Source organism: Passer domesticus, chromosome 1 (assembly GCF_036417665.1).
Source record: "Passer domesticus isolate bPasDom1 chromosome 1, bPasDom1.hap1, whole genome shotgun sequence".
NCBI lineage: Eukaryota > Metazoa > Chordata > Aves > Passeriformes > Passeridae > Passer > Passer domesticus.
Genome location: NC_087474.1, coordinates 115,743,770 through 115,768,075, shown reverse-complemented (window position 1 = coordinate 115,768,075; position 24,306 = coordinate 115,743,770). Strand labels below are relative to the sequence as shown.

Genomic DNA, 24,306 nt, shown 5'->3' with positions numbered 1-24,306 from the left:
TGGCAAACTGACCTGCTCTACTACTTCAAATAACCCATGAATGGGTGCATCTGAAATTCATATAGAACTCCTTTCTTTACCTTCCAGGCACAGGAAAGCATTACAGCAAACAGCAGCTCAGATTTCCTTTCTATTAGGTTAGATAGATACTGCCCATAGTTTGCTCTGCATGACCTGTTTCCAACAGGTGAGACCTTCACAGTGCACATTGAATCAGTCTGTGCTGTCCTAAGCTTTCTGGAGGCTTTGACATAGCATATTTAAAACACAAACCACCCAAACCACCCTCCATAAAACCACTTGCCCTTCAAAATTTCTGTCCACACAAGCGGGCCTTAACTCTTCCAAAGACAGACCTTTTAAAGTCCTTAGGAGTTAAGCCAGTTTCACATACAGCAATGGTTTCAGCTTCCTATAATTCTATAAAATCTATCTATGCTTCAAGGGTTTTTAATCTATCCATGATTCTTTTTACAAAAGTTTTACACTCTCTTAGTTGGAAATTCAGGAATAGAATACATGAGCAAAAAGACTAAGTAAGGGGAATCAAAGTTGTAAATGTGTATCTATTTACTAATGAAAATAAAGTGAAATCACAGATAGCTGTTTAATATCAGCAGTAAACACACCTTCATCTTGGTTGCAATTTCAGTAGATTTGTTTGTTTGTTTGTTTATAGCCAGAGATACAGTCTGTCCTGTTTTTTGTCTTGACTGATGATCTTTTTATGGAGGTGCCTATTTCAGATATTCAGGTCACAATGTATATACAGATTTGCATAAGTCAAAGTCTTTGCTCCATGAGGTACAATACCCTGCAGGTTTAAAACCTTATAAAACATTTTAAAGCACAACAAAAAGGTATAATAAAAGAATTAGGCATATACTTTTATACTGTTAAATGACATAAAGCTTGGTTGACTATACTGAGCTACTAACAGCAAGAGCTAACAGTGAGGCACATGAAGTCCCAGCAGAGGAATTCCTGTCTGGCTGTGCACCTGCAGTGCCAGCTGATTTGAGAACCCCAAGCTACATCTCAGAGTCATAGAAATATGTGTTGAAGAAGACCACCAAGAGCATCAAGTCCAATCATTACCGTGCACTGCCAAGTCCATCACTAAACCTTGTCCCTCAGTACCACACATAAAGATTGTTTAAATACCTCTAGGGATTATGACTTAAACACTTCCTGGGCAGCCTGTTCCAATGCTCAGCAGCCCTTTCAGTGAAGTAATTTTTTCTAATCATCTCCAATATGAGCTTCCTGTGGCACAATCTGAGGCCATTTCCTCTTGTCCCATCAGTTGTTACTTGGGATAAGAGACCAACTCTCACATGGTTACAGCCTCCTTTCTGGTAGTTGTAAAGAGCAATAATGGCATCCCTCAGTCTCCTCTTCTCCCAGCAACTCCCATAGCCATTCCCCAAACAACTTGTGCTCCAGACCCTTCCCCAGCTCCGTTGTCCTTCTCTAGAGATGCTCCAGCACCTGCATGTCCTTCTTGCCTTGAGGGGCCCAGAACTGAACACAGAATTTGAGGTGTAGCCCCACCAGGGCCAAGTACAGGGGGACAATCACTGCCCTGGTCCTGCTGGCCACACTACTCCTGATACAGGCCAGGGTGCCATTGGCCTTCTTGGCCACCTGGGCACAGCTGGCTCGTGTTCAGCTGGAAGTGACCTGGTGAGGTGGGAAGGTCTGGAAAGCACATGCACCTCACAAGCTTGGCTCTATGAGAAAGATAGATCAGAAAACAAAGTGAACAAAGGAAGAAAGAAGGGAGGAATGGGCACAAGTGATAGCCAAGAGGAGCTGAAAATATACTGTAACAGGAAATAGGTACAGTAAAAATGCCTGTACAAAAGAGATCCACAAATTAAAGCTTAGCCATTGGGCACAAATATATTCTCAACAGAACACAGAATAAAACCAATTGATCTCAGACATAATATGTTAAGAATTACAGAACTATACGATGAAATTATACTGGATACCACTTTCTATCCAGTAAAACTCACTAAAAGAAAATAGTTTTATCAGTGATGCTGCAGTGGCCTATAATAATACAGCATTATGTAAGGTGACGTTGCTATTTATTTATTTATTGATATTGCTCATGAATAATGTACAGTATTGCAACACTTAGTAAATGAAGCAGAACACAAATAGGATCTTTACTGGACTCATAGTACCACTGAGCAGTGATTAGCCTATTTGCAAAAATTACAATAAAAAAAGGAGGAAAAAAGAGGTTCTGACAGATTTTACATATCCTGTACCACCAATAACCCAGGCCAATCATCAGCTTCTGGAGAACACGTCAGTAATTTTTTGTGGCAAATATATGTGTGACGGAAAAAATAAAGCCTCTTTTTACACAGCTCAAGCATATTGGAAGTAGCACAACTCTAGCTCTATCATGTTTCAGGAAAACCACAAAACAGCTTAGATAGAAACAAGTTCATTCAGCATCTCTGTTCACTGTGGACAATTACTGCCTCTTAGAGCTTCAAAAACCTTATGCTGTCATAATTGCTCTGTGACTTAGATATTTTTCCTTTCTCTTTTTCTGTAACTTGCATTTCAGTATCTTTTGCATTAAAAATCTGAGTAAAGCAAAATTATTCATGCCATAGATTTCCAATTGTGATGCTCCAATCTATTTTTCCTTTATCCTCACAAGAATCACATTGTAGAAAACTATTGCTGGGAGTGGTGTGTTAAATTTCCACCTCTCTAAGCTTGCATATTGTCTTAGATTAAGCAGGTGCATGTTTTTTTAGCTGAACTGCTGATCTCCCACCAGGAATTCATCATTTGATTCACCCTTAATGCACAAAGAGCACAAAAGCATAGAAAGCTAATGATTTCTGAACCTGGAACTGCAATCTTGTTTCCTTGTTTTTGTTCCATGGATAATTCAAAGAAATTGGTTTACTTTATCAAAAAGTGCCTGCAAAGAACATCTGGATTTATCTTTTTTTCCTTTAGATCATTAATAAAAGGATTGAGATTTTTTCCCTTCCTCTTCCTTCCCTCACACTTTTTTCATATCTGAAGGGGGAAAGAGGGGTATTTTAAACTTTGAACAAATGTTAAAACTGAAAAATTAGTCTAATTTCAAAAGCATTAATGCAAAGCAAATTGTTTGCCCTATTTAAACATTTGGGAAAATGCATTTACATATTGTTCCCTCCCCTGTTTTTTTTTGTGCTGTTTCCAAAACATCCAAGTCACAGTCACTTACTGTACTGTCATACTGGGAGAGAGGAATTGCGTACTGAATTTCAAAGGACACACTTGTTAAAATTTGTTACTCAAGCTGAATTCCTAGAGACAGGCAATACCCTCTGGTGCTCCATCACCCTCACTGCAAAAAAAAAAAAAAAAAAAAAAATCCTGATGTTCAATATAACTTCCATGTTTCAGTCTGAGTCTTACCTCCAGTCTTGTCACTGAACACCACTGGCACTGTCCTCTTTGTACCCTCCCATCAGATATTTATGGACATTGACTTTATCTCCTTGAGCCCTCTCTTCTCCAGGCTGAGCTGTCCCAACACTCTCAACCTTTCCTCACAGGTGAGATGCTCCAGTCCTTTCATCATCCTTGGGGCCCTTTGCTGGACTCTCTGCAGTACATCCATGTCTCTCTTGTGCTGGGCAGCCCAGAAGGGAATACAGCACTCCAGGTGTGACCTCACCAGTGCTGAGCAGAGAGGAAAGTTTGTCTTCCTTTAACCTGCTGGCAGTACTTTATAGAGGTAGTATTACAGTAACTATTGTGAAAAATGAGAATACTGCATTCTGATAATATTTTAATGCAATTTTTTAATGCACTATATAGCCTGTATCTTCCACTTGTGATGGAAACAGAAGCTATTAAGCTACAAAGGGACAACATCATGTCAGAAACACTGTGGTAAGGATCACTGTTGGATAAAACACGGCTATAATTTTCATAATTTTCAAAGACAATGATAATGTCTTATACAACCCACACAAGTAGTATGTTGCCATACACCTTCCTACACAGCTTCCTGCATGAAATGTTCCCAACAGTGTCTTACACTATTATAAATCAGCAGCAACCATTATAGCTCCCAGCACTATCAATCTACAGAGACACTACAAAAGTCACATAACATTGTACCACCAGATGTTAGGGGAGAATTCATACATCAAATTGAATGCACAGGTGTCACCTGAAATAATTTTTGTGAGAAGATTTTGCATACTATTTATGTAATTGTTTCCTATAGGGTTATTAATACATACCTGGGATGGCTGGTTTCTCCTTGTTATAGCAAGTTCAATGTTTTTTCCACCAGATTTCACAGTGCAGCATACAATTAAATCATTAAAACAAGTATATTTACCAAGTATTTTGCATTTTCATGAAGGAAAGAGGCCCAGACTTTTCTGGAAGCTTTTAGCATGCACTTAGTACTGGACGACTTAGCTAATTTGATGGTATCCTTTGAGCTCCTGGAGTAACTTCAGGGTATTTCTGTTCCAAAAATTCTTGACCCAGCTTCAGTATTGCCACCACTTGCAGGTGGAAGAAAGGAAGTTGCAAATCTCACATCAACACACATGAAGTTACCTGCTTAAATTGATCTTATAAAGGCTCATGCACATTCTGCAAAGGGAATCCTTCACAGTCACTCTGCAACATGCAGTGCACAACTTTTCTGTCTGCCGGGTCAACCATTTCCCCTTGCAGCTCATAGTTAGACTCTGCTAACGTTCCAGTACTTCATCGTAGGATATCTAGGAACATAAATACATGAGAGAAGCAGTTCTCAGATATTTTTATGCCACATGTCTTTTTCTTTAGTCTCTGGCAACTCTTGTTAGCCAAAACCTCTTCCGATCAACAGCTGTGGAAAGCACAAAAACTTCAATCCTTTAATACACTCCTGTGAGCAACCGTTGAAGGAACTCAAATTCTGTCCATTGCAGAAGCATCCCAAGTAAGCTGGGATGTAGACTATTTCACTAACCCATGTAGGTCTATATTCAGCAGTTTAGGAATGCTGTGGCTGAGTTAGGCATGGTTTTTTTTTTTTTTCAAAAACAGCTAAGAAGCTCTTTTGAAAGAACTGCAAAGTCTGGTACATATTTCTTTACATCAGAGAAGAAAAAAAAGGCATGCACAGGGTTTCTCTCAAATGAAATTCCAAACTTTTTCCAGTTTCATTGGCATCTAAATCACTATCAACTTCCTAGTGAATTGAAGATAGTCCACATGGTCTAATGTGCAAGACTAGCTTATACTGCTGAATTTTCTTTTCCCCCATTATCTAGAGAATAGATATTTGTAGTGGTTGAATGATTATCTTTCCCATCCTGAAGTTTATTAATAAAAAAGTTATTTTAATATAATAGCACAAAAAAACCCCAAACACCCAGCAGCATTTGTTCATTTAGAAGAGATGCAGAAGGTGGGCAGAAGCTTCACCTGGGTTTACTGAAGAGCTGATTATAACCATTTTCACTTGTGCCATCATTTTTCAATAAATGGTATCCCTGATGGTCCAACTTCCAACACACGTTCACCAGTCCTGAAGACAAGCATCATCCGTCAGCATTTTTTAAAATTAAAATCAGAATGGCAAGAAAGGTGTTCTGCCCTCTTTACAGTGGAAGAAAAAAGTATATTCAGAGGATGGGAAAAGCAGATGGGGCAAGGGCTTCCCTGCTTTCTCTCTTTTGGGAATCAAACAGAAAATGAGAACAGTAATCCAATTAACTACACTCTTGAAGCAAAAACTAGGGAATAAGAGGTAAGTACAGGCAGGTCCCAGCAGGACAGGGAGCCAGGAAGGTGTGATGGGCACATCAGAGTATAGAACAATAGAAGACTGCAAAGTTAAACACCACCATTTGCATTGGTAAGTAACTCTGTTACTCTATGCTTTCCTTGAGAAAAATAAACCCACACAAAAATGCAATACTTAAGAAATAAGAAAAGAAGGAATTAGGATTCGTCATTACCTTTTGTCCATAACCTCCAAGTTAAGAGCCCAGATCTCTGAGCAAAAAGGAATTGAGAGGGAGATAACGGCAACAACAAGAATGGCTACCACCTGGAAAACTATCAAAAAGCAACTTTCCCCACCAAGGTTCTTAAGTAGAGACAACACAAAGTGTGTACTTCTTACCAGTTCTAGCAACTACTTCAAAGCATCAATAACATTAAGAGGTTAAAGAAAATTGGCAAAAATATCAAATTGATAAAGCTATAATTTACAGTATCAACACAGTAATGAGAAGTACTTATGTAATAAAACTACCCACTTAGAAATAAAGATAAGTCAATACAGAAGTGATTATCACAATTCAGCCTTGATTTTTTTTATTTCACTGATGGACAAAAGCAGAGAAATTCATAAAATACACTGAACATGTGTAAAATTAGTGTAAGCCTTTAAAGGATCCTTATGTCCCTCAGTCCTTTGCCTCAAAGCCAATGTGACACTTGATTTTGCCTTCACTAAGACACATACTCTTACAGGTCTGGGGGAGTTTTAATTCTACAGAAAAATTGTTCCAATTTACTCATAACCAAAGAATGGAAGAAATCACAAAATGTGCTGATGCACTATTTTCCTCCCTCCTCTTCTCCTACTAAGCCTTACCAAAGAGAACTAATTAAAACTGAGCAGTGAAGGTGGACATCACTCCTGCTGTGCATTGGGAGACAAATCCAGTGCAGCAGCTTCCAGCTGCCTTACCTATAGCTGTGCCAGAACAGAAACGTCATCAGACACTGGAGCAGGCTCATCTCTATTTCTTCAGTGGTCTCTGGCACACATTGGGAACCTGCAGCCAGGGCACAGCTGGTCCATTCTGGATGCAGGGAGACTCTGGTTGGAACATGGTCTCGAGGATAAAACCTGGTCTTCAGCAGTTTTGTTCACTAGTGAAGAGGCACCCCATCAGCTCAGGCACTCTAAGAGCTTCCAAAATCCACTAAGCACCAACTCAGCAATGAAATTACTCCACTGGATTATAGTGGTAAATACTTGATTGACTGAGTACAAAGTATGGACAGCACCAGCTGCTGTCAGGTGTGACTGTTCCTTTAGCCAGAGGATTTCCTCAACCAGCTTCCCTACTTCTTCATGATACTCACCATGAACTGACACTTTTAAGCAGAAATCTAAAAGTGTCAAACCTTATCTGCTAAAGTTGCAACACGGTGTGATGTATTCTGCTGTGGCTGGACCCTCAAGACTCAGTCTGTGGTACTTTAAATCACTGTTGTGGCACCAGCAGTCAGGTCTGCATAGTCACGGTGATAAAGTCCTCACAAAGAGTCCTTCATTAACTAACAACAAATTGTTATTCAAGAAGGAGGAAACCACTGCAACTTTTTTTTTTAAAGTCAAAAACTGCTAAGAGAGCAGTGTAGGTGAAAACAGACAAATTTAAAACCAGACACAGAAGTAACTTTATTCTGAGAAATAGCAATTTTAAGCAAATTTCAGGCCATAGCAGTTTTTAAGTTTACAGAAAGTTAACTTGCATAGTTAAATATGGGTTTAGCCACTCCAAAAACATATATGAAAAGCACCTTCTTCCCGAGATACCACATATCATGGTTTTGGTATTGTACCACTCCCACCAACCACAGTACCAGGAAATGGGGGTTGCCAGCAGCATAACAGTGTGTAAGAAGAGAGGGCTACTGAGGTACATCCTTTTTCTTCTTCATTACAAGATACTGTAGAAAATCCAAAGCACAGTACCACATCACAAGTTTCCTGATGGTAAAGCCAGCTGAGTAAGTTCCTCACTTCCCAACTTCCTAGTAAATTATTCACTCTCTGGTGTAGTTCTTCCTTCTCCCACAAATTCACCTGCTTGTGAGGCCAGTGAAAACATGCATTTTTCAAAGGTAAAGATAATTATTTTTTTAAAGTTGGATCATTTTGATGAGCTGTTTACTACAAAAAGATGAAAATTTCTTTGACCACTTGGACTCCCCTTCTTGGGGAGCAGTTCCACATTTAGCATCAGCCAATCTAAGAGCCCATTGCTATGAAAGAAGAGGTTCTCCTCTCTCCTGCCTCTCACTGCATATTTTGATTTTCTCCCTATTTTAAGATGAGCAGTTCTACAGATGTTAAATCACTGTTGATCCACCTGTGTGTGAATCAAACTCAAAACTATTTTTTTTGCAAGCTGAATTTTGTTTTCATCCCTTTGAAAGCACACAGAGAGGATAGTTTCACCTCCTGACAGCATAACCTAAATGGAGATTGCCACAAAATACAGCAGTCCTGTTCTTCCCAACCACTTCCACAGATATTCCTGCAGCTTTCCTTGGACTGGATTTAACAACCACACAGCTTTGTGGCAACTCACCAAAAAAAAGAAATCACTTTGCATCAGATCAGTGACTTTAGCACAATTATCTCCAGTGGCAGCCTGCACACACAGCTGGTTAGGTATAATATCAAATTGCACCCTCAGTGGGTGACATTAATGGTCTGACCCCAAAAAAAGGACACTTACATCTCCTCCCCTAACTTCTTCCTTCACTCCCCCTTTCCCTCACAGGTATGGGATTCACATGGCTGCCCACTGAATCAATGCAACAAGAAAGTGAAGATTTCTTTTTTTTTTTTTTTTTCTGGGAGGTTGGTGAGCTGAGTCCACTCATGAGGGCTCCAAAGCAGCATCAGAAAGGGCACCAGGGAGAAGATGGCAGTGCTCAGGACGGAGCAGAGGCAGGAAGAAGTGCCACCACCCAGCAGCACACACTCATGTGAGAGTTTAGACTGATCTAAGTCAGGGCTGTGGCACTGCTCTTTGAATTGCTTCCTATTCTGAGCCTGTGGCTCTCACCTGGCCTGGGTGAGATACTGCAAGAAACCTTCTCTGGTTTTCCTGGCTTATCTCTCTGCCCTGCAGGGCTTCCACCCTGGCTTACCACGCCCCAGCCAGGCAGCAGGACCAGCACAGAAGTGGCAGTGGGAGAGCACAGCCTGGGGTAAGACCTTTGCCTTGAGATGCCAGGTAGCACTGACCAGCTGGTTTAGGGGTGCCATGGAACCATGCAGGGGGGTGATATGTGTGCTCTAGGCAGTTCTGCTAACCATCTGCCGAGCTTCCATGCAGTTTTGCCTTCATTCAGTCCTCATCTGAAGAAAAATATTCCTTGTGGAGGCAAATGTTCTAAAGCACTGGCTTATATATGTTTGGAAGAGGGGTCTCTTTTAAGAGATGGACTTGTCAAGAGGCAGCAGCTAGGGCAGGGGAGGAGGAGAGCAGCAGTGATTTAAGCCCGAAGTTGTGTTCCAAGTCTCCAGAAATATTTCCAATATCATCCTCATTTGTCTTGATGAATTTTATCTGTAGATTAGCATTTCTTGTCCCTTTCAGTCTGCCTATTGACATTGGAATTAGTAAAGAGCAACTTCTGCTATCCAAGTGGCTTGCTCCTAATAATGAGATGCAAAAAGACACCTTAAAGATGATTAACAAAAAAAAAAAAGGTACCACTAATTTTGCAAAATTAAAATGATTTCCACTGGCCCCATATGAATCCCTTAGCCATGTTCACAACAGTTGTGTAGAAGCCTTCATGTCCCAGTACCAATGTCCCAAACCATAGTGTCCATCCTCACAATATTCTTCATAAATTCATAGTTATTCAATTATCTTCATAAATTCAATCTTAAAGGTCTCCTATGTACCATATACTTCCAAGGCAACATACTGTGGTGCAATATCTGGTAATAATACCTGCAATAACTGGTGGGATCAATAACCTACCAATAACTGGTGTGATCAACCAGTGCACATGTTCTCCTCACAGTTCTTTCCTCTTGAAGCTTGGCAACATTTGTGTTTTTATATACACAACACAGCTGTATCAGGCCCTCAAATTCCATCCTGTTAAACAAGGATAAATTTTTCTTATCCCAAATATTTCTACATTTCTTTATGTTATGTAGAGGAGATGTTGTAATAACAAGTCTTTTCACAAGGACATTGGCAAACAGTTATCTGGAGGCTGTGTCATCCTCCCCAAATTAGAAATAATAATAACAATGTCTGACACCTGTTAAGAAGGAAAAAATTCTAAGGCATGATAAAGATCACACCAAAAACTTTTGAAGTCGCAAAAGTTGTGGTTTACAAATACAGTACAGAGAGGTAGCCCCTGGACAAAAGGCTTATAACCAAATAGAAAAGAAAGGAAATAAGGTGGTTACACACATGAGAGCCCAGGGAGATAGCCAGTCAGCACAGATCAGTGTGGTGAGTAGTATTCTCAGTATATTCATTGTTTATAGGTGCAGCCATGGCTACAATCTTCTAAAAGTTAACTGCTGACAAAGAAGGGTAAAGCTGCTCCACTCTTCTGCCCTGGAATCATCTTTCCTTGCTTTGATATTGAAACTCATCTGCTCCCAATCTGTGAAACTGATCAGGCAGAAAAGCACTTTTAAAGAAAGACAATTGGTTTTCTGCCAATTTAGCTTCCTTAAACATCTCACTACATGATCAGACAAGTAAAAGTGATGGCACAGGAGACAGAGTGGGAACACAAGTGAGTGTAGAGGGGACTAAAGAAAAAAATATGAATTTTGGTAACAGCTTGCTGTGAGGTTTACTTAGCTGTAAAGACTGGAGCTTATGTGTTTAAATTGCTTATGACTGGTGTTATAAGTATTTTGGTGGGGGTGAGTTTTGAAGGCAGATGCACTACAGATTTATGAGAAGCTCCTTTTATAGACAAAGAAAGGAAAGAAAGGAAAGAAAGAAAGGTGACAACTGCTGCTTTGAAAATTTCTGAGAGAGACTAATGGAACAAATGTTAGTCAGCATCTCAAGAGCAGGTAATAACTGTTGTTTTCTCAGTTGTTTGAAGTTCAGCACTACCCCTCATAAAGCCTTTTTCTCAGAAGATGCAAATAAAAAGGAAAACTGACCAGCACTGTGTCAGGTGTGGCAATGGACTGAAGAAATTAAATTAATGATAGGATCAGTGATAAACAAGGATTTTGAGCTGAACGTCTCAAGCATGATTGAAATACAACATAAGCAACCCCTGCCTTGCTTGGTCAGTCTTCCTCAAAGATGATCTCCTACTAACACTAATGAATTGATGTAAAAGAGGGCTTATAGGAACACACATAGTCTTTCCCTTGCAGAAATGTATGTTCTTATCCAGCACTCAAGAAAGAAAAGCTCTTTTAGTACACTACAAACAAAACTCATCCCTTTTTTACACAACTTTCTTATGATAAATATTCTCCTTTTCATTTACCTATGACCAGAACTTCTAAAAATTTCTGTGACTATTTTATATAAAGTATACACAGGGTAAAATATCACATGCAAAAATGTAGGCAATGGTGTATTATTTTAAAAGACATAAACTGATATTTTGGTCATTTAAGAAGAATAACAGGCTATGATTTCATAGTTTTAATATAAAATGTTTGCTCCTTTCAAAAGTCCAAACCAATAGGTACATTCAATCTAGTCATCAATTTCACTTGTTTTAGAGCTCATAAAACTAATATTCTAAAATATACCAGCAAAAAATTTTTATAGACAGTTTCGTGTTACATTTCAGAGTCCACTAAAATGTCGTCCTTTGTTCTAGCCTTACAATTCTTTACAGTGTTAGAAAAATTAGGTCTAAACCAATAAATATCAATAAACATAGAAGGTTTAATCTCCTTCTCCTCATCAGATTTGACCTCTCCTTTCCACTTTGCTCTCCTAATTTCTGATTAATTCAAATTTTTTTGTTTGCTTCTCCAGAGAGCAATGTTATTTCAATTCTTCATTTGTGGGTTATAATTTATTTTCCTTGACTGTATCTAATCAACTTTCCAAGTTGATGCTGACCAAGTACTATGAGGAATTCTGAGAAAGACAAAGAAAAATAAAATCCATCCTTAGAATTTTCAACAGATATCTAAATATTGAATCCTACAAAAGATAATTATTCCAAACGGAATTATTCTCACTAGCTAAATCAACAGGGTAGAATGATGCATCATGGATGGAGAATTAAAGGCTCACTTGGAATGACTAAGGAAGAATGGAGTATTTACAAGTAGCAGAGAGCAAAATGGGGTAATGAATTTATTTGAGCAATAGTACCTTATTCCTTCAAAAATATATACACACTAAATACATTCACAGACTGTGAATGTATTTAGAAAATTACACAGAACTACATTTTGTCATTATTAGAAGACTAGTAGTATTTAAAAATTAAGGTTATAGTCTAGGAAAAAAAAAATTATTCCTATAGAATCAACATAAAAGAGGCATAAGTATTATTATGGCCTACATTCCCATTAGCAAAGTTCTAGTTAGTCTTTTAACTTAGAATTCTTCTTACTGATACCAAGAGCAAACTCAACTTGGTTTTCAGACTTACTTAATAGTAAGATATATTGCTATTTTACTTGCTTAAGAATATATTGCAATTATAGGATAACACTTTTTAAAAGTATCTTTTTTTTATGAGAGGCATGCTTTAAAATTTCATGCTGGATAAAAGGAAAAGAAAGTGGTAAAAAGCATTGCTACATCCATAAAAGAAATACCAGAAATCAACATAGTTACTATTTTTTCTATCTTTCCTCCTGTTTTTCACAGCAGACCTTCTCTGCCTTGGGACCCTCTTCTTACAGACTGTACTCACACAAAGCATCCTCCTCCTTCTCCTTTTTGCTCCTTCTTGAAACGAAACACACATGGAGAGATGCAAAGGGTCTGCATGGATGAACATGAGCAAGGAGCTCCTGACAAAACCCAAACATAAAATGCAGCATACCAGAGATGGAAGCAAGGACAGGCAATCTGAAGGACTAATACAGAAATACTGTCTGAGCAGAGAGAGGTATTTTAATAGTCTCAGCTTTAGTTAAGTGTTTAGACATTATCTCCCTCAACAGTCTCATAGGAAAGCTGATGGAGTACAAACTAAAGAAGTGTACAGCGAGGTGTTCCAAACATTTGCTGAACTGTCAGTCTCACAGAGCTGGGATCAGGAGCACAGGATCCAGCTGGGGCCAGTCAACAGTGACACATCTCAGGAGTCACTGCTGAGACCAATGCTGCTCAGCTTCTTCATTACTCACCTGGATGACAGCAGGGAATTGGACACTCAGCAAGTTCACAGATATTCCAAGAGTGAGAGTTGTTGATACACCGTTGCTCTTGGATGACCTCAGTGTATTGAAAAAATAGTCAGACATGAACCATATGAAGTTCAACAAAGGGAGAGCAAAGTCCTCTACCTGGGGAGAACCAACCCCAGGCACCAGCTCATGCTGAGGGACGACTTTGCAAAAAGCACCTGGGAGTCCTGGTGGACAAGGTGGTTGTAAGCCAGCAATGTGCCCTCACCACAAAGGGCAAGAGAATCTTGGACAGCACTGGAAAGAGCACTGCCAGCAGAATTAGGGGGTTCTTCTTTACCTCATGGGATCAGAGTCTCTGAAAGGAAATCACACTCGACATAATTTGCACTTTCTATTTCCCCTCAGGAAGTTGATTGGAATTGTGATAAGGTGGAAGTACTGCCCTCTAGTTGTTCAGTCATCTCCTCTGTCCTTCATGGTTATAAGTGTTCAGAAGGCAGATGCTGGAGATGATGCAGCTGATGCAGGAGTGACAGTTCCCAGAAGAACAGTAGGACTCTCCACTGCAAATGTGTTGCCTTTTACCAGATATGAAAGCTCAGTGATCTTCAAGATCATTGCTGCTTTTTCTTCAGTATGGCTTGGCAGTGCCTTCTCATGTTTGCCTTTCCTGTTTTGCTTTCAACATTCAAAAACTGAAGAAGTTAGTGAACTGTAGCACTTTGCTTCTGTGCCATCAAATAAAATATTAACCTCTAAGAATACTTGAGGAATTTGCAGCTCTAAGGAGGTTTAGATTAGATGTTCTGCTATTTTTTATTTATAGCATATGTTCCTGGTAGCTGGAGATTCCCTTTTGAAGAATAAAATCAGGACATGGAAAGATTTTCTCACTGCAGATATTGCACTTACTCCCATTAGTACAAACTACTGAATCTGCTGTGAGCTTCTTTATTCTAAATATTTATATTTGCAAACTAAAATGACAGGTAGTAGAATAAAAGTTTAGCATCCCAATGATTTTTTTTCTCAGTTTGTTTTTGTCCCTCTGGAATATGGCAGAGCTGCCAATATCCTTGAAATGAGCAGTGCTGTTTGAGTACTTCATTTTATACTGGAACATACAGGCTTGCATTTCACATGTTACTTTTTATTACTATTCCATACAATATCCAATGCAGAACGGAAATTACAAAATTCTGTGAAAAAAAAAAACCCAAACCAAACAATCAGGTAAGAAGCTGGCAGAATAAACTCCAGACAAATTTATTCTGTTAGCATCCTCCCTTTTAGCAAGCAAAAAGAACCATTTACCCTAAAAACCACTCTGATATTGTTGTGTATTCTGATAAAAAGTTGCTGGGTTTTAAATAAACAGAATTTGAACATCAACCATTTATATAGGCAGACCTTCAGGTGCAAGCTTCATTTTGCCACAAGATTAATTAACACAGAGAGTAAGCATGTAGAAAAAAAAAGTTATGAGATAAAGGGGGTGGGCTGCTGTCAGTTGGAGGGAGGTTACAAAATTAGGTGCTCTCACCAAAAAAGATGTTAAAAGCTTTGTCTAAGAAACACCTGGCTCTTAGGAAGAATCTTTAACTTTCATACCAAGACCTGTAGTAATGAAGGTTTTTAAGCAAGTGGTACTACCATAAAATTCCTTGCTGTCCCATTCTTGCACACATAGCTTCATAAATGCTATGTTTAAATTTTTTAAATTTTAAATGTACATTTCAAAATGTTAATGAATCAGCATTCCGTATTTTCCTTCTTGTGGATGGACATGTCTGTGACTCTGTGGAAATTCAGATAATACATGTGGCAGAAAACAACTTCTTACTGAGAAATATGAGTCGGAAACATAAGAAAAAGTCTTTCAGAAAAGGACTGATTCTACTCTGAATTTTTCTCTCTCCAAAAAGTATGACATACTCAAATGCAGATCAACAAAAAAGAAAGACTACACTGACAAAAGTTGGAATGGAGGTGGATCTGATTGAAACATATTTGCATTTGAAACTCTTGATGATGACTGAGATTTATACATCTAAATTACAATTAAATAATGTTAAGGTTGTGAGTAAGTAAGTCACAAGAGCAAAGAAATGTGCAATTAAAGGGAAAATATACCATATGTCCTTTGATATCTAGGCATATTGCAGTGCATTAAGGAAGTCATAAAAGAGACACCCTGTTGTGCTTATGTGTTCTGAGACATGTGGCACATTTCCATCGTAGCTATCTATTTCCCTGCTTGTATGCATCTGTGCCATTATTTAAATGTTGATTTTGAATGTGAATTTCCCTTTGCATGGTAAAAAGCCCAGAGCTTCAGACTTGCTTTTTTCAATGTTTGTTTAGATTTGTTGCTATTTATGAATGTGGAAGTCGAAAATGTTAAACACATGAATGAAAAAACATCACAAATGGCAAAAAAAACCAAAACAGTCCTCAGACAAAATGAGGCAAAGAATAGTTTTAATGACTATGAATGAATGATCTTATATCTTCCCTCTAGAAACTGACAGAGTTGCATTTCAAACACTGTTCTCCTGTATTTTGCATGGAAATAGGAATGTACTAAAAGAATTCACATATTTAGTTTGTACCATTTGTGGAAATAAAATGGGAAATTACTCCTTTCGTTTTAAGGTTCCTCACCTGTGGCCTCCCACAAGCTTTTTCTTTTTTTTTTTTTTTCTTCTTCCTCAACTCAAAAGCCAACCTGAAAGTGTGGAAAAACAAAATGGAACATCCAGATCCTAAGAGCAGTGTTTATGTGGCTGGCATCTAACTCACATTGTCTCAAACGCTGTGATCACCAAGACACCCCAGTGCAAAATACTTTATACAAATACACAGGGGTCGGGCAACCAGAGCATGACATCTGGATGTCCCACTTGTGGAAAAAGAAAAACATTTTGTAGCATTCCCCAGTGTTCAGTGTATTTCATGGGAACATGTTTGCTATGCCTTGGGACACTTTCAGACACCTCAGCAGTTCTCCAGGGACAAGTATATGCTAAAAAAACAGTATTCATAATTCTGTTACTTACTGGGTAGGAGATGGTTGGTTCTGATTGCACACTGATTTGGCCATGGCCATCATGCATTCTTCACTCAAAGGGTTCTTTGCTGCTGTTTGCAGTAACTAAAGAAATACCAAATAGAACACAGAGGTACTACACCAGTTACTCTCTGAGTCCACTCCAAGACCATGTAATAATAACCACAGATCACCATGAAGCATATCAACTTTAGAAAAATACGGTTTCTTCAAATCTTCCTCTTTTATTTTTGGTTTCCTACAAGTATTATAGTAGTGACAATGATGGTGATAACAATGGTGATGATAAAGTGCGTAGCAGACAGAGAAAATGGACCAAAATAGTCCAAAAAATGGACCACAGTGATAAGTGAAATGGTTAGAAACACAAAGTAATGGAGATGCTGGCATTGCTTCATCTTAGCACAACCTAGAGAGCGAGCACTGAGCCACAGATATCTCCTGGAGAAAAGCAAGGCAGATGAGCATCACATCAACTCTGAGACCTGTACAATCTGAAGACACAGGGCAGAAGTGGTGTCATTCTGGTAACACAGAGCTTCAGGCCCAGCTGGCGAGCCCTTGGAGAGTGGGATGCTGTAGGAATGCAACAACAGCTTGGAGCCAGCAGCCCGGGAACTGGCAGTCAAGGGGGAAAAGCAAGGGGCAGTCACAGCACATCCTCAGACAGCAGAGCAGCACGAGAAATTGTCACAGGGCTGGGGACAGGAGCCAGCCTAGACCCGGTGTGAGCAGAGAGCATGCCAGCAGGGAAGCAGCGGCACAGCCACGGGGTGGCCGTGGATGCCACTGGAAATGCGTGCTGTGACCAAAAGGGCCGGCTGGGCCTTCCAGCAGCAACTGCTGAGAAACAGAGCGAGCAGGGCAGGATCAAGGCTCCCGTCTTGCGGCTGCGGTGTCCTGTCACCGGGCAGGCATGTCCTGCAGCCATGGAGCACTCACTCCTGGGCCAGCTGCAAGAGCAGCCACCAGCTGGCCAAAGGCAGGGAATCCTGTGCCCACAGCCTGCAGTGCGGCACTGGACTGCACACAGGCTGAGCCAAGGAAAAAGAAGGTTTAAAACGCTTCGGCTGGGGACTTTCCATCTCCCGGTACCAACTCCCCATTGCAACTCTTCATTCTTCCAAAAACTCCCTTAGACTTTGCAAACTTGTTCACGAGGCTCCTCAGCGACACCGAGATTCCCTCCAGCGGCTGCACTGATACAAATCGAGGCTGGTTTCAGGGCTCCCAGCATCTGTAATTTAGTGTTTAATGTTGCAGCCGAGCTTCTTCTTGCTCTGTTTCACTCTCAGGGCAGTGAACCTGCAGGCGTCCCCGGGCAGCTGTTCCAGTGCTCTGCCACCCTCCATGTAAAAATCCTCATGTCGAAGAGGAAACTTCTTGTTTTCTAGTTTATGGCCACTGCTCCTTGTCCTGTCGCTGGGCACCACTCTCTTGGCACCCTCCTCTGAGATGTGTACATGCATGAATGAATCGTCTGTTCTGGAGACTAACAGGGTCAGATCCTGCAGTGTCCCTTCAGGAGAGATGCTCCAGACCGGGTCTCCTCCAACTCCCTGCGCGTCCCTTCAGCACCTCCCCTCCCCTCCCCTCCCGTCCCGTCCCGTCCCGTCCCGTCCCGCTCCGCCCCGCGCTGCCGCCAGAGCGGGCTGCCCGGGTGCAACCAACTGCGGCGCTGGGCAGAGGGGGGACTAGAGACTGCCGCCCGGCACAGCCTGAGCAACGTGCGCGCCACAGCATCGTCAACCCCCCCTCCACCCCCCCAGTCGACCGTACCACTTCCCTGCTATGAGGCTCGTCGGGCAGGAACGTACCAAGGCGACGGAGGGAAAGGGGTAGACAAGAAAGGCGCGTGACAAGGCTGTGTCGGGGAGATCACTTTCGAAGCGGCTCAGGGTCGGCTCTCGGTCCAGTTTTTCTGGCCGGGCCGTGCGGGGCGGCCACGGTCTCATCGAGACGCCCCCTCGCCAGGGGGAAAAGCAGGGAGGCGCCGCCGCTCCTCCTTAACCCCTTCCCCCGGCGGGACGGGGATGGGCCGTCCCACTGGGCGCGCGCCCCCGCCCCCCCGCGCGCCGCGTTCTTCCCGGATCGCCGCCAGTGCTGGGTCCGCGGGGCGCGCGCGCGAGCGGGCGGGAGCGGAGGCGGGGGCTCCCGGCAGCGCCAGACATGTCGGTGGCGTTCGCGGCCCCGAGGCAGCGGGGCAAGGGCGAGATCACGCCGGCCGCCATTCAGAAGGTGAGGAGGGCGCGAAGAGGAGGGCCCGGCCCGGCCCGGCCCGGGCGGCCCCGGGGGCTGCAGCTGCCGCTTCCTGCCGCGCGGGGAACGGGGGCGGCGGCGACGGCGGCTCAGGCCCGGAGCGCCGAGGCCCCGGCGGGGCAGGGAGGAGGGCGGGCCGCACTCGCCGTGCCCGGGGCTGGGCCCCGGCGGGACGCTGCCCCTCGCTGTGCGCTTGGACACTTGTTGGAGGGTCCCGGGGCCGGCGGGAGGCGCCGGGCGAGGGGGGCGATGCCCCTGGGCGCCTCCAGCCCGCGTTTTCCTTCCTCCGCTTGGGCTGCCCCGATCGCCCCCGCGGGCCTGAGCTGACGGAGAGGACTGAAAGTGGAGGAGCCGAGTAAGTCCTTCCTGCGGGGGGGCTCTGGCAGCGGGAGCGCTGCCGGGCTGTTCCAGACCCTCTGCCTGACTCCGGGCGCTGCGGGGCGGGAGGCGGCTCCAGTTCCCAAACTTGGTCGACCTGGTAGTTACGGCTGCCTCCCAGCAAGCCTGAGGTGTGATTGAAAAAGAATATCGCGTTCGGAGCCAATGACAGCGGCTCCGGACGACTCCGCCTAAGCTTGTGTGGGAGGGAGCAAGTTAACTCGCTAAAGCGATCGAAGAGAAGCGCATACAGGACTAATAATAATCCACAGCAGCAACAAAGGAGCACGTTCAAGTTCACTGGTAACTGTGTGGTGTTTAGGAACTTAAGACTCGTACCATCATTGGTGTGGGTGGCCGCGAATCAAACAGATTTCAGATTGGTACAGCTCCTTATGTAGAGGAGTTCTTTAGGTAGATAGAGCTGGTCTCTGATTTAGTAAAGAATTGGAACCTCTACAAAGCAGATGTTACAGCGATACGGACCTCAAAGAAGACCCTGGAGTTGTAATGGGAACATCCAGGGTACTGTAGGAGAAGTCAGTGCTTAGGAACTGTTGATGAAAAATTCATATCCATTGGGTGGAAAGCTACACAGAGGTAGTCAGTAGAGACTTCAGGATGCTGAGGTGCACATTGAGAATATGGACGATAAAATTCTCCTCAGTCTGTAGTCAAACTATTAGGTTGATGGTGGTGTGCTGGCAAAACCCCAGTGTCAAAGTTGAAGAATTTTTGTAATGTACCTAAGTTATCAGAAGCCCTGAAGGTATATTATCCAGCTGGAAACTAAATTCTCTTTTGATGGTAAGTGTTTATAACTATCCCAGTTCTCTATCAGCAAACATTCAGTTAAACCTGTAAAAAACCAGTTATCTGCAGCCCCACATAGGATGCAGTTATGTTCCTTCTTGTTCCCTGTCCTCTTAGCCCTACTATTCCTGTCCCCCTCCAGTCCTTTCCTCCCCAAGATGTCTGGTTTACATGGCTATAGGAAGAATGCAACCATCTAATGGGCAGTTTCAAGGTGTGCTTGTCTGCTAAGCCTTAAGAATCTGCTGCTTCCCTCAGGACGGTGGGAGGTGTTCTGAGGAGAGCCTTGATTCACAGCTTTGTAAGTGCTTTGTTAGACTTTGGTATCAAAGGTATTATCTCATTTTTTCCTTTTTTTCTGATGAAAATGGCCACTGTGTTTCTTATAAAACTTGAAGTTAGTACGTGTGCTGCGTGCCACTGTAGCAGTGGGTTTGTGGTCCTCTTCAGAGAGTGCAGCTGTAGCTTGGCCTGTTTTCTGAGGCTCACACAGTAGCTGAAAATACTGCAGTTATGTCTGTGTTTAGTGCTTAATGAATGTATTTCCAGATCCAGCATTTCAGGCAGAATACTTGCACTGGGATCATTCTAGTCTATTCTGGTGAACTATTGTTTAAAGTTTAAGAAAATTTGGCTGACTGGCTCGTTCTTACTGGATAGAAGTCCTGAGTGAACTGCATAAGGTTTCTGACTCCATACTGTTTTCATAGTAGAGATGGATTAGGTACAGAAAAAAGTGTCACTACTTGGTTTTTTTTCCCCCTCCCTGTAGAATTTGTTAGGGAAATAAAGGTTGTGGAATGGTGTTGTGCTTTCCTTGTGGAAGGATGAGTCTAGTCATGGCTAGTTTCAGCCATGTTTGGAAGGAGGAGAGGATTTGTAGGATGTTTTAAGATTCTGCTAGTTTTGTGAAATTCAGCAGCTGAGTAAAGGGATCTAGCTTTCCAGTGAGAGAAAGCAAAGGAGTAAATTGATGCAAAATTTTGCATTTGGCAGTAAATTTCCCATTTCTGTAAGCTGACTTTGATAACTTGGCTGGTGGCTCAGATTAGCCATGGTTCTGGTGAACCTTGCCTGATCAGAGTGCAGAGCGTGAGTTAGAAGGATGAGTGTGGGCCATGTGCACTCCAGGAGACCAGGTTGTGTGTTTTTTCCTTGTTTACAGAGCTTGGAACACTCTGACTTCATGAACTTTTTGTAGAAAGTTGTGAAATTGGCCATGATTTTTAGAACTACTCTTTTTTGGTGAGAAAACTAATTAGTTTGTGTTCATTTTCATAGACTCTGCTGAAGTATGATAGATTCATTGTGTCCATTTGTCCTGGTTCTGGCCACCACAGGATTAATTCTTGCAGCAGCCAGGAGGGCTCATGGCATGGACCTGGAGGTTTTTCTGCAGCACCTCACTCCATTTCCAGGGGATGGTGGAAGGGGTCTTGTATTGTTGGGGGCTCTGTGTGGTGAGCACTTGTCTGTGAATCATTTGCGCTCTTGTACCCTCCATTAGTAGTATTTTTGCTGGTATTGTTTGCTTCTCATCTCAGTGGTATTTCCAGTAAATTTTTGCTATCTCAACTGGTGATCTTAACCTTTTGTACCTCCAGTTCTCCTCTCCACCCTACCAGTGGGGAGAGGAATGCATGGTTTGGAGTGTTTCAATGGGAATACTAAATTGGGCAATACCATTCCTAAACCATGATGTGCTGTTATACCAAATATTTATAAAATGCAGTTTAGTTAGAGATTTTCATGTAAATATTGCCTGGCTTTCTAGTACATTTGCTTTTAACAAATCTGGCCAGCTCAGTTTTCATCAATAACAATTTCAGTGTCTTAAAATTAAATTTATAAGCAGTTGCAGGCTTTAAAAGGAAAAGGGAAGCTTGGGGCATAGACTTTTGAGTGAATTTCTTGTTAGCAATCAAATGAAGGAATGCAGAAAACTTTTAAAACTTTTTAAGAACTTGGTGCAGAATCAGCAAGGTATTTGCTGATTCTGAATTTGCTGAAGGTATTTGCTGAAGGATGCTTCACAAATGTAGCTGCTGATGGTAGCACTGTAAAACCCTTAAGCCAAAACCTGTAAAACTGATCAGAGGGTGGAAATGGGAGCAAAACAGTGTCCTGCAAATAAGTGGTGATGTCAAACTTCTGGATAACATTTTTTGTTGTTGTTTAAGAAGAGGTGCATTACTCAAGACTCAAACTTCTCTTCAGTTTCTTTCCAAAAAGAGCATGGAATTGACTTCAAACTTCTTCTTTATTGTTTCAGATGTTGGATGAAAACAACCATCTTATCCAGTGTATAATGGACTATCAGAACAAGGGAAAGACTTCTGAATGCTCTCAGTAAGACCTTAATCCATACCTACTGTGGATGAATTTCTATCTAGATCATCATTCTTGATTTGTGTAGCTTACCTTACAGGACATCTGTGCTGTGAAGAAAGGCATTGCTACAGATAGTACACTTGAAATTCTTGGGGGTGGGTGGGTTTTATTTGCTCTAGGAGTATCACTTTTCTCACTGAAATGTTGCAACTTGCCTACTGCAAGTTAATGTCGTGGTGATGATGCTCATAAAAATAAGGACTGTCTAACAAAGATCTTTTTCTTCTGTATTGTAATTACATTGTTGGAAAGAAGTAGTTTTGTTTGAAAAATTCTCAAAGCTAAGTAGGAGAATGGACTTTTCTGCTTCCTGATGGCATGTTTGAAAACCACCTGCTTTTCACATGTCCAAGAACTAACAGGCTTGTTGTAGAAGTTTGGTTTGCCAAAATATCTGTCATAGACTTCCTGTCTAGTGGGGTCTTTGTAGAATGATCTGAGAGAACTATAGAAGGAATGAATTGTTAAGGAGTGTTATTTTCCCATTACTCTTTTCTGGCATGAGATGATGATGGCACCCATGTAATCAGACAAATATGGCCAGATAGCATGTCTTACTCCCTTGCCAAGAGAACTGGTGATCTGGGAATAGGAGTGGGATCATAAATAATAGGTGCTTTTGGTTTAAGGAACTACTTTTTTTTGCAAGCCTGTAGTTATGTACTTGTAATCTGCTGCAGCTGTCAAGGTTGTTTTTGTGACTGTGGGCTAGATACTGAGAATCAGGACTGTGGTTCTCTAGCAGAAAAATTATTCCATAGCAAACTTCCAAAGCTCAGGGTCCTAATGAAATGTGGTCATGTAAATCTATGATATCTTGAATATGGGGACATAATAAAAAATAAAATACCAGACACAAACACACTCCCTGTATGTATTCTGGTGATTTAGTTTAAGGCAGGAAGTGAAATATGTGAGAACAGTGTCACCCAGCTTTAGATTTTTTTTCATAGCAAGAAAGGCACAGATGTGATGGAGACATTGAGAAAGATTGGATAATAGATAAGTGTGAGGGAAAAGGCTTAAGATTCCTAGTAATGGTACTCTTGTAAGTCTCTTGAGTCTTGTTTTGCATAAGTAGCTTTCTTTACATTTGTGGAATTAAAGTAGATTCTGATGTTACTGTATTTATGAATTAAGATTTGTTTTGCTTTGTTTATTTTGATAGATACCAGCAGATGCTGCATACAAACTTGGTTTACCTAGCCACTATTGCTGACTCCAACCAGAACATGCAGTCTCTACTACCAGCAGTAAGTACAAAGTAGTGTAAAAGTAGGGAATATATTTTATTTGGATTCCTGAAGGTAAAAAAACCCCACCCAAACAAAAAACCAACCAACCAAATGTTTGAGATAAAGACCAAACACTTGGCGTGTGATATACTGTACAGTGAATACATCTTTATGCTCTATTTGGAGTAATCTCACTGCTTAGGTGTTGCTTAAAATCTGACTTGTTTAAATGTAGACTCTTATTGTGAATTAGATATGCAATGCTCATCTATCTGGTCTGCCTCAAAGACAGAATTTTTTTTTCCTTTTTTGTTTTTCCCCCTCAGCTGAGAACTATAGTGGTATGGTTCCTAGTCAACTCCTACATCAGTACTCTTTTCCCTCTTAGATAGGGAAAGGTGGGGGAATGGGATTTTTTCCTTGTCTCTTTATTTTTCACTGCAATATCATCCATTCTCTTGCCCCAGTGGAATGAGGCTGGGTCAATTTTTCTCTGCTTTTCCACCGTCTAGGTGAGTCTCAAATTCTTTGCCTTTCTCCTGTATTGGAAAACAACCTTTTTATAAGGTGGATTATGATAATATGAAAGAAGTAAGGGCCCAGAGGCCCTTGAAACACTACATCACTTTGCATGTCTTGGATATTACTTGCTGTCTTTTTTAGTCTGAATTTTTTCTCAATCTGTATTCCCGAGCTCTGTATTTTATAAGATGCCTCAAATTTTTCCCCTTTTCCATTGTTTATTCAGCAGTAAGAAAAGAAACAGCAGCATAAAGACAGCTTGCTGTCTGTTTGCTTTTTGTGGTAAACAGAAAGCTTGGGGAGTTCATTGTGAGTAATACAAGGAAGTTCTTTGTTTTTTGATAATAAGACTTTTCTTGAATTAATATAGTTTTGATTCATTTCTGCAAAATGAAGCTAAAAAGAATGTCTATAAAACAGCCATTCCTAGATACTAGTTTTCACCAGCTGAAATTGAATTACTTTTTCTTTGGTCTCTGGAGAAGTGTTCTCCAATCATTGCTACT

At 41.4% G+C, this 24,306-nt stretch overlaps 1 protein-coding gene and 1 long non-coding RNA gene across 6 annotated transcripts in view; one reads left to right on the top strand and one right to left on the bottom strand.

The window, feature by feature from the left end:
- Positions 1-888: 888 nt before the first annotated feature.
- On the bottom strand, positions 889-17,920 carry LOC135309566 (uncharacterized). 2 transcript variants are annotated; one of them, XR_010369799.1, is made up of 4 exons: positions 13,130-17,920; positions 5,467-5,569; positions 4,609-4,775; positions 889-3,711 (listed from the first exon to the last, which is right to left on the bottom strand). It is a non-coding gene; the product is annotated as an uncharacterized LOC135309566 (long non-coding RNA). The 2 variants fall into 2 exon arrangements; XR_010369798.1 differs by having other exon boundaries at positions 889-4,775.
- Positions 17,921-18,100: 180 nt separating this feature from the next.
- Positions 18,101-24,306, top strand: part of SS18 (SS18 subunit of BAF chromatin remodeling complex) — a 42,686-nt gene continuing 36,480 nt past the window's right edge. The window contains exons 1-3 of one of the 4 annotated variants that reach the window (XM_064435661.1): positions 18,101-18,440; positions 21,925-22,001; positions 23,212-23,296. In XM_064435661.1, the coding sequence (XP_064291731.1) occupies positions 18,372-18,440; positions 21,925-22,001; positions 23,212-23,296 (231 nt within the window). In that variant the 5' untranslated portion in view covers positions 18,101-18,371. Of the gene's footprint in view, positions 18,441-19,625; positions 19,647-21,924; positions 22,002-23,211; positions 23,297-24,306 lie in introns of those variants that run through there. The other 3 variants (XM_064435637.1, XM_064435656.1, XM_064435646.1) reach the window with 3 other exon arrangements.